Source organism: Mus musculus, chromosome 19 (genome assembly GCF_000001635.26).
Source record: "Mus musculus strain C57BL/6J chromosome 19, GRCm38.p6 C57BL/6J".
NCBI lineage: Eukaryota > Metazoa > Chordata > Mammalia > Rodentia > Muridae > Mus > Mus musculus.
Window position 1 is genome coordinate 16628270 of NC_000085.6, and position 16796 is coordinate 16645065.

Sequence of the window (16796 nt, forward strand, 5' to 3'; positions counted from 1 at the left end):
CCTGAGGTAAAAGGAAAGACCACGATGCTGAAGGGAGTTATCCTCCAATGGCTATTAAGGAAGTGTTTGAAGCTAATTAAAGACCTGTAATTTCTGAAAGAAAAGACATACAACAACAACAACAACAACAACTCCTTCCTACAACTTACACAATTACAACTATTATAACTCTGTAAAAGAATTCAATGACAATATGGGTCAAATTAAAACCTCTGAAATAGTAAAAAATGTACTACTGTCCTGGGCAACTAAGCTCTCAATATTTACATACTAAGGAAATATGGACCATATATACCCATGCACTCTCAGAATATAGTCCAAGAGACTTAATTTTTAAAGGTAAGAATTTTTTTAGAACAAGAAACGTCAAAAGGTGGAAATACACTTAATGAAAAAGGAAAACTTCTATGTCAGCTGCCCATTTGTGTCTCTAAGACTTAAAAAGGAAATAACCCATAAGTGGTAAGAAAACAAAAGATGAACAATCTTCTTCCATCAATTCTTACTTTAAAAGTTGTGTGAGACAGGTTACATAATGCCTGGGGGAGGAGCATGTGCCATGGTGTGTGGGTGAGATCAGAAGACATTTCAGTATTGCTTTCCTCTTTCTCTACACTGACTTAACCATTCTGAGAGGTAATTATGAATATGAAAATGCTTTACCATATTAAAACCATTAACTCATGAAAATCCTAAATCTTTCTAATTGTTCTCTAATTCAGGGCTATTCTGAATCATGTACTTTATTAGCCTTTGATTCAACATTTCCTATGTCTTTTATACATGTATTCATTGAACTTAGATTAATTAAGTATGCAAGTTTCTAATTCATCGTGGTTTATTACAAAGGAGCAAGGTGAGGATAATGAATAAAACAGCCATTCTTTTTACATGCTCATCATTATTTATCTAAATTATTGTCTGTACTTGATAGTATTTTACTTAAGCCTCTTGGACCTTTAATATTTGGAAACTCTGATAAATTCATTTGTATAGAAATCTGTAACAAGAAACTGAGGCTTGAAAATGCATCAGATAGAGACCCAGTAAGAAGGCAGCCTGTTCTGACCATCTTTCCATTGTAAAGTTTAATGTGGAATTTTACTATAGGATTTAAGCCAGACAAAACAGTAGCCACAAGAGTAATAATGTTCTCCAGTGTATATTGACATTGAGACATAATTATAATAGAATATTTTTCATATCAAGTATAAAATATCACAGTTAAAAGACATCCACAAGGTTCCAGTTTGTAAATTTTATATCACGATCTTAAATGTGAACTCAGTGTTGCACCAATTAAAAGCATTTTTAATGATTTCAAAAAAAGCTAGAGTTTATTTGTTTGTGTGTGTACCTACGATCTGGTTCTGTGTAGGCTGGGTAATGTGTGTGGAGGACACCATGTAAGTTCTGGATATCCAAGTCAGGTCATTAGGCCTGGCAGCAAGTGCCTTTACTCACTAAGCCATCTTGGCAGGCTCAAGGCTAAAATTGGTAAGTGTCTCATTAAATTGAGATTTGTTTTGCCTTCTTGGTTCAAAAGAATATTATTATTTACATATATGGTTTCAGAATTTTCATCTTACTGGTTTTCAGTACATTATTCAAATGCCAGAGAGACACAGCTGAGAATAAAGAATTCCCAATGGTATTTACTCAGGGAAAAGAGACTATCCCTATTTTATTTACAGAAGCAAAGAACATGGAGAAATTTAGAATATAAAGTTAAGCTATATAAAAAGGTACAGTATTACGAAATGAAATTTCAAATATTGCTTCTTTTGTAGACTTTCTGGCTGGACGCACACCATCGCCCACCTGTGCTTCTATACCAGGACTGGCCAGCTTGCTCTACTGGTCTGCCTTCTTTCTTCCAAAGGAGGGAAGCCATATGCAGTCGTAACCAGGCATGATATCTATAAATCACATCAGTTACCGGGATGCCTTGGTGAGCTGGAGTATAGCTTATAGGCAGAACACCTGCATAACAGGTACAAGTCTCTGAAATGCTACCCTCAAGTGGCTCTGGGCAACCACAGAAATACTTGTCTGCATAGATAAAATGTTGACGCTGAATGGAAATTAAACTACAAAACTCAAGTGTTTGTGACTGGCTATTTCATTTCCCTTTAATTTTGCTTTTCAATGTACACAGGAAAATATGTATCAGTATTTTTTTCTTTTGGTTCAATAATATCTCACTTAATTGGAAGAACATTTTTCTTTCTTTTTAGAGGTTAATGGAAATTATATTCACTTTTTCATATTTAAACAGTGCTTCTATAAGCACTAATAGAAAATCTGTGTGGAAATGCGTTTTTATTTCTCAAGATAAAAATAACTAAATCATATGTTTACTGTGTTTAATTATTATATAAAATACAAAGCTATTTTCCAAAGTGTATGTACACTTTTACACTCTCATGGACAGCATAAAAACTTTCCAATTATGCTACAATGTCACCAACTTATGAGAAATGTCCTTCATTTAGGGTTATATTGTATTGTATTACATTTTATTGTATTGTATCATACTGTATTGATTGCATTAGAGGCACTAGCTGGCCACAATAATGCTTATTATACTTTTGAACTTTATTTCCCTAATGAGAAACAACATTAAACATTTTTTAACAATTAAAACCAAACTTGCTCATTATACTGTCATAAATAAAGAAAGGAAGGAACTATTTACCTCATAAGACTCTCAAATGTGAACTCTTTCTCTATCCTTTAGGTAGGTGCGAACAATAAAGCACTTGTCTCTCCACTTCTACACTTCCAACCAAGGTGACAGTAGTACAAAGCAACAGAGCGGGTTTCATCGTTAAACTTTTCTCTGATAAAAGCAATGCTTTTGAAAAAGTAAAACTGGAAAACCAATTAGCACTTGAAAAGCTTTCACTGTGGCAGAGAAACAGAAAGGGGCGATTATACGGCTAAGGCTATACCATACTCCTAGGGACTAAGCTAAGAGGAGCCTTAAGAGCACACTAAAGCTTACAGACGACTGCGATGTTTTTAATCTAACTGTTGAAGAGATTTTAAGTAAATGTGATTTTACTCTAAATTTCTTTTAACTAAAATGGCAAGCCAGTGCCAAAATAATCAGAACATTTTCAAGCTAAATTCTTATAGGTTAAGGGCATCTCCATGAACTTGGGAAGACAGACATAAGCATCATGGTCTGACCACATGAAAACACAATTGATGTCTTGCAAACCAAGCGTTTGGGACTTGGTCTTTGAAAAGGGCCTTCTGCTGTAAATCTCCAAGCGCAGAACGCCAGTTTTCCACCTTTCCTCCTTTATGCCAACAAGGTATGACAACTGTGTTGTCCCAGTGTCTCACAGAAGAGGTCGCTTGTGATGCTAGCCACGGGTTAGAAAGCAGTAGGTGTGTGTCAAATTCAGTGTGCTGTTATTCTATAGGCACTGTATTGACTTACATATTTTCAAGAGGATTATTGTATTAAAAAAGTCTTCAACATTTGCTTATTTTTAGGTCTAGCTAAATATGTCTTGGATCATGACAAATTTTCAAAGAGCTGTCCCTTTCTGCTGTTGTAGGGTGGCCATACTTAAAGAAAATAAGAGATGATTATTGGAATGAAAACTTGGTAAATGCAGGAGTTAATACAAGAGTCAAATCGTCAATTAAAAACCCCACACATCTAAAGTAGTAAGTAAATAATCTCCTGACACCCAATTTAATTCCAATATAAGCCAAATGTTTAGTGTAAGTTAGATACTCCTTATTCCTTTATTGATCAAAAGACATAGTAGTCATAAGTGATGATATATCATAACTACCAAATACTAATTCACCTTTGTAGGGTATTTGGTTTTTGCTGATTTTACAACATCCAATATACTAGCAAAGTAGGACGAGAGAATTGTCTGTCTGAAGTTAAAAAAAATTCAGTGCCAAAATATAAAACAAACTTGCTTGTAAAACTCAGAGACAACGATAGCTTTTCTTCATAACTTTTAGAAAAATATATATAAATTTACAATTTATTATATAAATTCTATTATCTTGAATTAAGTAATACTATTTTGATAGGGATATAATATATTGATATGTTAGTTAGCTAATAAATATGACTGCCCAATCAACTTGTTAACCGTCTCAGAAGTGTATGAGAAAACAAGTAGTAACAGAATGACTAGCAAAGACTTTGGATTCTATGTATAACTAATCTTCTATGACAATTCATGTATTTTTATATAGTAGTTCAACTTAGAGATGATTTTGGAATAGAAAAAAAAATCCACACAACATCAAGTTATGCAAGTTTATTATGAAAAGAAATTTGACAAAATGCCTTTAAGTGCTAAATACATATAAAACATTCAATGGTATTCCTAGGCTTTCTCCCGCCCTCTCTTTTCTTTAAACAATGATATTACATTACAGCCCAAAATTTCACACAATATTTTTATTTTAAAAAAGATGTTTTGACATCTAACAAATATGCAGATGATTTAGAGTAGAGCTCATGAACATTAAAACTACATTTAAATCTCACTTCCGATCTTAATGACAAACTGTGGGATACAAAGCTAGGATATATAAAAGCAAATTTATAATGTATGATATACTCTACACTCTGACTGATAAATACATTTTCCTGTATGTAAATAAAGAAATTACTTTGCTTTATCATGATGGTCAGAAAAACATGTTCTAAGGAAACAGTGCTAACTTTTGTCCCTAACAATGGACACATGGATGGACTGACAGCAGATACACAAACAATCCAGGGAAATGCAAAGGACCATACACACTTTCTCAATTAAGTTCTGACTAAGTCTCTTCCTCCTCCTCCTCCTCCTCCTCACTACTGCTACTGTGAGTCAGAATCCATTCCCTGTAGGCCTGAATGTTCTGTAAGCATGGTAAAGGAAAAAGAAGCATAAAGGTTAGTTAAGTAGCAGGAAAAGATGTTAAAGTTATGAAATGTTAAGGCGTTAATTTGAAAGCAGAGTTTTCATCTGTGGCTCATGTTGTAACTGTGAATATAATACTTTTAATTTAACAGGCCTAAAACAACGTCCACATACAAACTCATGTCAGAAATGGCTCTGTGTATCAATGAGGTGTTCTAAGAATATATTGATTATTCTATTTCTTTAAAAGTTACCTAACTGGCTACTAGGAAGCACTGAAATAATATCCTACCTTTTAGATAGATAAAATGAATATATTTTATATTTAACTATGATGTATAAGCGTATGTAATTTAGTCGAGACAGAACCATTTTGTAAAAGAACAGGAAAAAGAGAGAGAGAGAGAGAGAGAGAGAGAGAGAGAGAGAGAGAGAGAGAGAGAGACATCGGAAGGTAGAGTATAACAAATATGTTCTAAAGCACCGTCACTGAATCATTTAGGTGAAACCCAGGCAGATTATACGGCTGGCTTTTGAGACAGGGTCTCATTACTGCAGGCTGACTTCAAACTTGCTATGTGGTTTAAGATGACTTTGAGATTCTGATCGTCCTGCCTCCGCCTCCCACCTGCTGGATTACAGGCAGGTACCACCATGCCTGGTTTATGTAGTGCTCAAGATAAGACTTCTTGCTTACTATACTAAGAGTTCTTGCTTACTATAGAAGAACTCTATCCCTTTTATTTTGTATTTTATTCCATTGTATTTTAAGAACTGTGCTAAAACTAGCAGTTTTATTTTAGAAAAGCACTACTACTATTAGAACAGCAACTAACTTTTTAACATCTAAAAACAAATAATGCTAACAGTAAACATCTTATAAATTCCTGTAAGAATTCAAGTTATAGCATGTTTAACACTCTTGTTGAAAAATATACAAAGCTGACAAAGATCAGGAGATTTTATGTACTGAAACAGAATCTTTAGCAGAGACTTGTCTACTAAAAATAATGTGTATCTTTAAATATGACAAATAAAAATTCATGGTTTTAAATTCAAGAAATAAACTAATTAAAGTGCGGGACAAACTTTCTTGCCACTGAAATCCTATTATCAATCATGAGAAACTTCGAATATAATCTGTTCCTGGATAATGAGGACAGTATATTTCTAAATTCTCCTCACTATGAATTCCTATTTTGTAGCAAATGTATTAAAACAGTTCTTGAGAAATATTCTTATTTTTTAATTATGTTATAAAAACTATTCAACTTTCAGTGTAGTAAAAAGTTACTTGTTAATTCTTCTCTAAAAAGCGCAGGCAGACACTGGGTAGAAATGCTTCAACTGGACTAGGCAGATACGACAACTACAACTTTTCTGTCTTTGAAGAATAATAATAAACTCTCAGAGTAGAGATTTCAGAACATGTCCTTTAGGCACAACCTCCCAAGACACTACCAATTCTATCTCAATTTGCAAGTATTTTGGTAATAAGATGTAAAAATTGAGGTAGAAGTTACTTTACTAAATACTGCACTTCTATGCTATAGGTACATTTTAATATATTGAACAGAAGATCCAGAGGAGAGATTCAGTACATCTAGTGAACTAATACATACTCTACACGCAGTAGCTAAGTAGTAAAAGTTTAGTTTATCCTGCTTATTTTAAACTTGAGAAGCTTCATGTTTCAATAGTTTATTATTATCATGAGTATTTTTCAAACCTTTAAAAATACTGACTCCTTATTTTCAAATATATGGCTTAATTTAATATTCCACACCAAACCCACAGAAACATCCTTACAATGGGATAATCTGGGATATGAGGTATTATTTCCACCATAATCTAAGTTTTAAAACGTGAGTTATCAAGCAACAAAGCTGTCTGAACTGACAAAGCATTCTAGCCGCAGGCTATCTATTGTCCCCCAAATCGTATTTCCTTACGAGAAGATACTGCATCAAATCCCACAAGGCTCTACACACACTAACCTAAGCATCCTCAAAGGATGCTCAAGAACCACAGATGACCAATAGTGGCAGTGTTCTTGAGTTTTATTTTCCATTCCTTCATGAATAAATTAGAAATGAAGATTATATTTAATATTAAAAACTAGTAGTGGTATGAAAGGTGGAAGAAGAACCTCAGACAGAAACAACCTAAGAAGATAAGATAAGTATGTGCTACCAGGTTTAAAGGGCTTATAAGGCACCTTGGCTTTGGCCAGATCTAGAACACCCAGAACCAGGAATAGTCTATGGAAAGATTAGACTGACTGATGTTCATAACACAAAATCTTTTCTTTATATTCAAAATACTGAAACAGCTGCACAGAGTTTGTAAAAGTTTAACACTAAAATCTACTGTTGGCTTTCACTTGCAAAGTCATGCATTAACAGTTTTCATATCAAACTTTTTGATGCCTGTAAAAAAGAAAAAAAAATCTCATAGTAAATAAATGCACTAAGTAAATAAAAGTATAAAAAGGTTAAATAAGACAAATAAAAGCCTACTCTATTTTAAGGTATTGTGTAACTATTTTAAAACACCCTAAGTTATGAAATTTGGTTTTAGTTTGTAAGTCATTTCTTCACTTACCTGTAACATTTGATTTCCTGAACCATCGCGCAACCTGTAAGGTCTGATGACTCCATCTTCATTAAAGAATCTGGGAGGTCGTAAACTCTCTACTTCAGAAGTCTCTGTAGCTCTAAAAACAAAAATAAGATCACATATATATGTATAATATATCTTCTTATATGTATACAAACATATAAAGCTTAATTTTTAAAATCTGCACTTGTGGCTCAGGGAATATCAGAGAAGAAGAAGAAGTGGAAAGAATCATAAGAGCCAGAATTCAAGGCAGTCGACTGTGGGCCAACCTCTTAGAAATGGCTGTAAAAACAAGACTACAACAAGGGCAGTATCAGTGGACATGCTACTGTTGAAGGGAACCATTTCTTGGAGTCCCCTCCTGGACACTGCTGGGATAAAGAAAACCAACCTCTCCAGTGATGAGCCCCCTATTGGTTGTGCTCAGCCTTAAAACAATATTCACACAAATAATGAGCAAGTTGTACTTATATTTATTTGCGTATACACATAAATATGCATGTAAAATATAATCTAAGCAAAAGTGGCTCTCAGCTTGAGAGTATGGGACTTGGGAGGGGCATGTAGGAGGGTCGCTGGGGAGGGCTGGAGGAAAGGAAGTAACACGGTTCTATATCAATTAAAAACATCAAAAACACTTTAAAACAGTATCAAAACAACTACCAAATAATCTTAATAGTAAAATAATCAAAATAAGACTAACATAATCTTAGATAAATAAGAACACCATATAACATCTCAACTTCTAAGTGCTTTTATGACATAAATAATGTAAATTTTCTAGGAAAATTATAATTGGACTTTCTTTGTAATGATAATAACCAGAAAACAGATTTTGTTTTGGTTTGCTTTAAATGGGAAGTACACATTTGGCCAAAACCCACATGGATGTTCAATGTCATATGCCATTAAGCAACTATAACTTCAAACTTCAATGAAACACTACTGTATGCCTAATAGCTATGAAAGTTAGGCAGAGCAAGCACAGATAAGGAAGGCCAGAACCAGACAAAATCATAAAATTCTATAAGTAAGGACATGAGGTAGAAAAGGTGTTGAACCCTGCCTTCAGAACAAGAGGTGGGACTCTTAGCTCCCCCTACAGCAAGCCTGCCTGGATGCTGCCATGATCCCACCTTGATGATAATGAACTGAACCTCTGAACCTATTACGCCAGCCCCAATTAAATGTTTTTCTTTATAAGACTTGCCTTGGTCATGGTGTCTGTTCCCAGCAGTAAAAACCTAGGTAAAACACAATCTGAGATGAAAGGCTTTTCTGAGAAGAGTGTTGAGTATCTCCTTTATACAGAGAACTAGGGTACCTATAGTACAGTGTTTAAAGCAGGAGGTGAAAACCCTTGGGAAAATGGACAATGGAAAAAAACACATACCATTTGTCCACAGAAAGCTCATGTGTGTTTTCAGTGGCATATGACTAACATGGTTTTATTTTAATTTTTTCCCCTTAAGACACGTTTTTACTGAAACTCACTATGTAGACCAGGGCAGCCTCAAACTCTCTGAGAATTACTTGTGTCTACCGCCCAAGTACTGGGACTAAAGATATATGCCAACATCCTTGACTGTAGGTAACAGTCTTAAAGAAGTGAACAAAATTTAAATATTCATATGCTGATTGACAGGCAACTAAAGATAGTTTTAGATGAAAAATGTCTCCCATAGGCTCATGCATTTGAATACCTGGCCCTGAGTTGGTAGTACTGGTTGTAGCAGAGGGGTCTGAGACTTTAGGGATGTGGAACAATTTGCAGGAAGTGTGCCACTAGAGGTAGTCTTTCAGAGCTTATAGACTTGCCATATGTCCAATTCACATCTCTGTTCCTCCTTGTGGGTAGAAGGGTGACCGGAACCTTCCCACCCTCGTCTTCTGTTGTCAGGCCTTCCCCACCACTATAGACTGAACCTGGACAACCACTGCAAACCAAAATAAACTCTTCTATAAATTGCCCTTGGACATGGATATGACTAACATGGTTTTATCAGAGGAACAGAAATGAGAGTAATACTGCGATAGATCTACATAATAAAATATTACTCAATAAAAGGGAAGCTCTACTTTTTCCTACATCATAAAAGAACTCTGAAAACTTGTTAGATGAAAGAAGCCACTCACAAAAGGCTCCACATTTTATGATTCCATTTACATACATTATCTAAAACAGGTAAACCCACACACACAAAGGAAATGGTGATGGCGAATGCTAAGGGGAGATGGAAATGGCGAGTGACTGCTAACAAGCGTGAGGATTCTTCTGGGCAAGGTCAAGGGGGAATCTGTTGGCAACGGCAGCAGCACAGCACTAAAACCTAGTGTATGTGACGTGCGCTTCAAGTTGATGATTTTTATAGTATGTACCCAGAATGTATACGAACCCTTACCACTCACCAATAAAAGATCAACATGCCAACTGAAAAAGTGAAAAGGGTTTAGAGGCAGTTTTTAATCTAAGTATAAAAAGAACCAGGAGGGATATATATAATATATATATATATATATATATATATATATATATATATATTTGTATTGGAACTGTTTGATATCTTTACTATAGCTGTAGCTAAATTAACCTACAAGAACGACAAAAACAAAAGCATGCACAATTGGTAACAGACAAGTACATTAGTATGTCAAACTGGGAAAATCTCAACTAGATCAGCAGACTCTGCCAATATCCCGTTTGTCTCATTACATTGTAATTTTCCAAAATGTCACTGTGGAAAATGGAAAAGGTCTCTATAATGTCTGGATGGTAGACCCACAGAAGTCTAATGTTATAATCTCCAGAATGAGTGAGTGTTCCTTTGTGGCAGAGTCTACATAGTGTGACTAAATTGAGGACTGCAAAGTGAGGGAATAATACAGGTATACTCTAAAGGGCACCAGATATACAAAGGAGACAGGAATATGAAGATGAGGGCAGGAAGCAAAACTGCAGCTACAAAGCAAGGACTGCTACCTGACACTAGCACACTCAAGGGACAAATTCTTTCCAAATGGAATTGTGAGAAAAAGGTTCTCTCTTGTCACCAGGTTTACGGTAATTTGCTACAGTGGCCAGAGGACGTATAATGATGCAGTATGGGAGGGATCCCTCTACATTATTTCCTATCAGTGCATATAAATGTACTATTAGCTTAATCACAAAACATCACTAGCACCACTACCACAACCCCAGACTACCATATGTTCAGTGCTAGTCGTGGGAAGAGGTAAGAGTCACTGCACCCACAGAAGTTGCATTTTAATAAGAGACAGTAGATAAAATATACAGTATATTAAATATTGGTCAAAAACAAAGATAAAAATAAAGAAAGGAAAGAAAATACAAAGTATCCCGAGTTAAAGTACAGGTAAAATAAAATTTTAGAGTGGTCCCAGAAGTGAGTCCTGTAGGGTGAAGTGAGTTCTTTCTCTTACGCAGCGGTACCACTCTGATTGTCTACTTCACAGTCATTAAATACTGCTTTCTTGATTATCATCCCACTTTCCTGACCATTTCTTTTTCTATCTCTTTTTCTGGGTCCTCATTACCTAACTCCTAAGTGTTGTTCCCATGTCTCAGGTCCTCAGATGGTTTTTTCTTTTCCATTTTTACTCTTAAGCATTCACAAACTCTGTTATAAACATGGCATTTCAGGACCTAGACTCAAACCTTAATGGAACTTAAATTTATCTCCTAAACTCCGGACTCTCACACTAGATAACTTGGCTTTTCCATTTGGGTGTGTAACAGAAATGTAAAGCTCAGTAAATTTACAAGACATCTTTCAATTCTGTCATTCTTACCCCTTTCCTAGCATATTTACAGAGGAAAGTACATAAAGAATGGCGAGGTTTTGGCAAATGAGGGTAAATCTAGCAGCTCTGTGCCATGTCTGCATAGCTTGTTCCACGGCTTGCAGCTTTAAAACTAAACTGCCACACAGAGCATACACTGATGTGGTGCAGTGAGTTAGAGTGTAGCTGGCCAAAGCATTCCTGACACCAGCTGCTGGAAACAGATGACAAAGAGAACTCTATACCGCTCAAGTCACATTACAGCAGCAACTTAGAATCAAAATTTGTAAGGCACACAATCTGCCATAGTGTTCACAACGAGGAGATATACTGTGCAAAACAACAGTAGATATATGTCAAGGCTTCAATATTATTCATCTGTCAGTCATAAAGAGAATTTACCTTTTGATTCCCTGAAAGGTACTGCTGGCCATGTCTATGATGCCACCCGTTGGCCTTGTCACTGCTCCAACTAAACCTTTTCCAACACCTTTGAAGAAACCTGCTGCTCCTTCCTTTTGAGCACCTATAAAACACAACCAGCTCAAGCAACTGGACCAAATGAAAATGGAACTTGTGAGCTATGTGACAGCCAAAGCGACTACAACACTTGCCTTTAATTGGCTTTGTAACAATCCCTGTAATGCCACTTACAAAACCCTGCAGGAAAAGCACAAGTGAAAAGTTATATTTCCATATGATGCTTTTAAGACCATTTTGCTACAAACAAAAATTTTAGTGTTCTTTCTTCCTATAGATCACAATGATTAGCACATTTACTTCCTAGGTGTTTTATTTAAGCAATGTTTCCGGAGACTATGGGACTATTTTATATGCCACATTACCGTGGTTTGTTAACTTAAGTAGACTTGTACCTGCTTCTTCACTAAAACAATTGTGACTTCAAAGTGATTTTCCCGATGTGTTTATAAGCCCAGGGAAGTCTTACAGAGACAAGGCCTTTTCCTCCTCGAGTGATGCCCTCTCGAAGGCCAGCAGGCTGCTTATTCATTGCTTCTCTCCTCTTCTGCTGGTAGTCTTCATCCATGGTCATGGCCGCTACTCCTTTAGCCATAGCACTGGTGATTTTGGAGGCAGCACCAGCTAGCCCACCTAACAGAGAGTGAGCAGTATGTCAAGCAAAGGCTCAGCTGTCACTGGTGTGGGCAGTGCTGCTGGGTTTCCCCGCTGCTTACCAACGGCTCCACCAACTAGTGCTTTCAATCCTAGCGCCATTCCCTCCACAAACTCTTCAGGACCCTGGATAGCCCCCTACAGTGACAAGAGGAGTGGTATTAAAGACATGGTGTGATAGCAACTGCAAGAACAAAGGAAATGATGCCAGCAAAACCACAGCCCCTAGGTGATGTTAGACACTCAGACTCTAACAGACAGGGCAGATCCAGACAAAGAAGTTTGCTCCTCACCGTCAACTGTAGTGACAGAAGCATGCATAGCTTACAGTAGTCTTAATAATTTCTTAGAAAACTAAAACTTAAAATTCTTATCATTTCTAATTTTTAAATCACAGTGTATAGAAAAATTAGTTCTACTTTGTTTTTGTTATGCATTTTATAACTAGGGACACTCTAAATGTGCTCATGAAAAGTTGAAGAGATGTAGAATACTTTTCTATTCCCTTTTTAAGACTTTTCTATTCCCTTGTTATTATATACATTTGTGCAAAACAAAATTACCATACACAGTGAACTTCCTTTTTCTACAACCTGAACTGTACTTACTATTGCTACAAATCAACGCTTAAAATTAGGAATCATAAGAAAATTGTAAGTTGAAATTTTGAAGGAGAAAGTAGAAATTTCCCTGTGGGTCTCTCAAGTGTACATGTTTACATGTATAGCTCAAGTTAACAACTAAAATATATTAAGAAGTATATTAATATATTAATATATACATTAAGAAAGTACCATTTCACATTATTCATTAAATAATGCAAACAAATATTTTACCTGGTAAGGTTCATAAAAAAACGCTTCTACTCCTTCTGAAAATTCTCTAATTAAGCCAAAGGGATTTCCCAAGACGTCAAGTCCAAGAATGAGTACATACATTTGTTTAATAGCCTAAAAATAATAAAAAATATATATATATATCAATCAACATCTATCCTTATAGATTATTTAGTATTCAGATCCAGTTTGCTCAGGCTAACATTTTACTAGAAATTTCAAGACCCAAATCTTATCACTATTCTTTTTGTTTTTCAGTTTATTTTATGTGCATGGTTGTTTTGCCTGCATATATGTTCGAGTGCCACATGCATGCAGTGACCTTGGATGCAAGAAGAAGGTGTCAGATCCTCTGGAACTGAAGGTGTAGAGAGCTATGGGTTGCATGTGGGTCCTGAGACTCAAACCTTGTCCTTTGGAAGAGCAGCAAGTACTGTCCAGCCCTTATCACAAGTCTTCATTTAAAATATAATTACTAAAAATACATATTAGTGTGGGAGTGCATATTATGTGTGGGTAACTGAGGAAGGCAGAGCCCAACCTGCCTTGAGGCATCATCTTGAGAAACACTGCTATCCTCCTCCTTTGAGACAGGGCCAAGCTAGCCTAGACTAACGGCACGAAAGCTCTAGTGATCTTGTGTCTGACCACTCAGCCCTGGCTGGGATTACTAGTATTACTACTGGATCCAGCATTTTCACATGGGTTCTGGGGATGAAATTCAAGTCACCAAGCTTGCAAGGCAAGCCCTCTTTAGTGACTGAGCCATTCTCTACAGCCTACTATACTTAGTTTTTGAAAAGCAACTTGGAAGAGATAAAATGAAACTAGATTCTAGAGTCTAGAGTACAGAAAAAGTTTTCAGTGTTCCATTCCTTGTGAACTACTATCATCTGCATCTTACAGATTTCCCAGGGTCACAAAGTACATGAAAAAAGCGGATGCCTGCCCAGAACTCAAGTCTAAATCCTGAGATTTAGGAATCTTTCTAGACTTGACAAGATCCACAGAAACAAGGCATATAGCTGACTCAATAGCTCCACAGTAAAAATATCTGTGTTCATCACTGACCGATCATTTCAAGTAACGAAGTATGATGAATTAAATTGTTATAAAAAGTTCATATATTTATAATCTACACTTATTCAGAAAAATTCTAATAGTGTTTATTTTTATTTACTGTTTTAAGAACAAGGATAAAAAATTCAAATGGTGGTTTAGCTTAAGTTCATGTGAATAAATTTGAGGGTAGAGAAAAACCCAAGTTCAAAATTTTGAAACTTGCAATTTGTACTCCTGAAAAATCTGTACTATACATGCACAGACAGATGTGAGACAGTGGACTGTGCCACCAGACAGAAAAACTGGTCAGCAAAGCTCAGAACCCTAATAAACTCATAGTTGAAAACAGCAGGTGTTGGGAGTGGCTCCCGTATAGGTTCCAGTACTTAGCACGTGACCACGAGACCCCACTAAGAGGACCACGACAATAGGTCATGTGCCTATTGCCTGGAGTTCTCCATGCTGACTGGGTCTCTAGACAGGTTCCGAGTGTTTTGTCAATGAACATCCCTTTCTGGGAACCCCTTCCTGCAAGAGGTCTTTCATCTCTGGTTCACCCTGAGTAGGTGTCATACCCGTCCTCATCTGCCATGAATAAAGCAGTCTGAACAAGCAAGGGCTGCTGGGGGCTGGGTGGGAAGGCTTTCATCCTACAGAGCCTCACCTAAGTCTCCCACTGAAGGCCCTTCCACACTTCTGGCACTCACTTGAAGAAGCTAAGCTGGATTTCCCCACCATGCTCATCACAGGCCTGTTCCCATCTCCTTGCTCTTCCCAGCAGCATCTGGTACACAGGAGGATGGGAGCCCCCATTCTCAACTCTTTGCAGTTCCTAGCTGCATCTGAGTGTATAGGAGTTTGAAAACCACAGCCTCCACCCCAGCCCCCACTGTTTATCTCCTGGAGAAACATAACTGGGACCCGTATTTTAGACTGCGCTTTGGCTCCCCTGAGCGGTGGGTGTGATGGCATCCCAGTGGTGAGGAAGAAATGCAGCTTAACTCCCTTGCGTTTTGCCTCCCCTGGCAGCATCCTGACACCCCAGAGGCCAGCAGAAAGGCAGAGCCACAGCAGACACAAGGTTTCACTAGCTTACATCTTTCTCTTTGTAAGGTAATCTCATACTAACCTGTTTGGAATAGTGTCTTATTACTTCAGATTGCAATTCAGATGTTGTATGGAACTGGTAGTTGAGTTCAAAAAAGGCAAGCCTGAAAAAACATATTAACATATATATTTATGTATACATAAACATGTATGCATAGAGGCAGAAAAAAATGTTAACTATTGATGACTTCGTTTTATTTTCTTTAGAATTTTCTTTTCCAGATCTCTTCCAATATATTTATCCTATGCAATTCTTAGCATAGTCTAGTCAAAGAAATTCTCTAGAAATCTGGTAAAATCTATAACTCTTATCCTATGAAGAAAACCACCAAAGACCAAGGGGAAGACCTCAGTTGTGTACCTGTAGAACTATTTCTCAACTTTACCCTATAAAGGCCCCAAAGAAAATGTTTTGACAAGCTGAGGTGAATGCAGGGGCTGTCTGAAGATGGTCAGTTGCTGCAGGTCTTCCTTCTGGGAAGCAGAGGTAACGAACGATGCACTACCTGGACAGTTCTTTTTTTTCAGACTATGAGAACATGGAATATCATGTGTGTTCTTTTGTGATTGGGTCACCTCACTCAGGATGATATCCTCCAGATTTACCTAACAATTTCATAAATTCATTCTTTTTAATTGCTAAGTAGTACTCCATTGTGTAAATGTACCACATGATATACACTTACTGATAAGCAGATATTAGCCCAGAAACTTAAAATACCCAAGATACAATGTGCAAAACACATGAAACTCAACAAGGAAGACCAAAGTGTGGATATTTCATTCCTTCTTAGAATGGGGAACAAAATACTCATGGAAGGAGTTACAGAGACAAAGTTCAGAGCTGAGATGGAAAGAAGGACCATCCAGAGAGTGCCTCACGCGGGGAAACATCTCATATACAACCACCAAAACCACCAAAACTATTGCACAATGCCAGAAAGATTTTGCTGACAGGACCCTGATATAGCTATCTCTTGTGAGGCTATGCCAGTGCCTGGCAAATATAGAAGTGGATGCTCACAGTCATCTATGGGATGGAACACAGGGCCCCTAATGAAGAGAAAGTACCTAAGGAGCTAAAGGGGTCTGCCACCCTATAGGAGGAACAACAATATGAACTAATCAGTACCCCCCAGAGCTGTGTCTCTAGTTGCATATGTAGCAGAGGATGCCCTAGTCGACCATCAATGGGAGGAGAGGCCCATTGGTCTTGTGAAGATCATATGCCCCAGTACAGGGGAATGCCAGGGCCAGGAAGCGGGAGTGGGTGGGTTGGGGAGCAGGGTCGGGGGAGGGTATAGGGGACTTTTGGGATAGCATTTGAAATGCAAATGAA

General features: G+C 37.0%; 1 protein-coding gene across 3 annotated transcripts in view; it reads right to left on the minus strand.

The window, feature by feature from the left end:
* The window catches only part of Vps13a (vacuolar protein sorting 13A), a 165706-nt gene that overhangs the window by 12904 nt on the left and 136006 nt on the right, over positions 1 to 16796 (minus strand). Inside the window, exons 62-69 of one of the 3 annotated variants that reach the window (XM_011247256.3) lie at positions 15480 to 15561; positions 13289 to 13402; positions 12515 to 12590; positions 12268 to 12431; positions 11933 to 11978; positions 11721 to 11844; positions 7500 to 7611; positions 4287 to 4893 (exon numbers count right to left, since the gene is read on the minus strand). In XM_011247256.3, coding sequence (XP_011245558.1) covers positions 4813 to 4893; positions 7500 to 7611; positions 11721 to 11844; positions 11933 to 11978; positions 12268 to 12431; positions 12515 to 12590; positions 13289 to 13402; positions 15480 to 15561 — 799 coding nt within the window. In that variant the 3' untranslated portion in view covers positions 4287 to 4812. Of the gene's footprint in view, positions 1 to 4286; positions 7325 to 7499; positions 7612 to 11720; positions 11845 to 11932; positions 11979 to 12267; positions 12432 to 12514; positions 12591 to 13288; positions 13403 to 15479; positions 15562 to 16796 lie in introns of those variants that run through there. The other 2 variants (XM_006527126.4, NM_173028.4) reach the window with 2 other exon arrangements.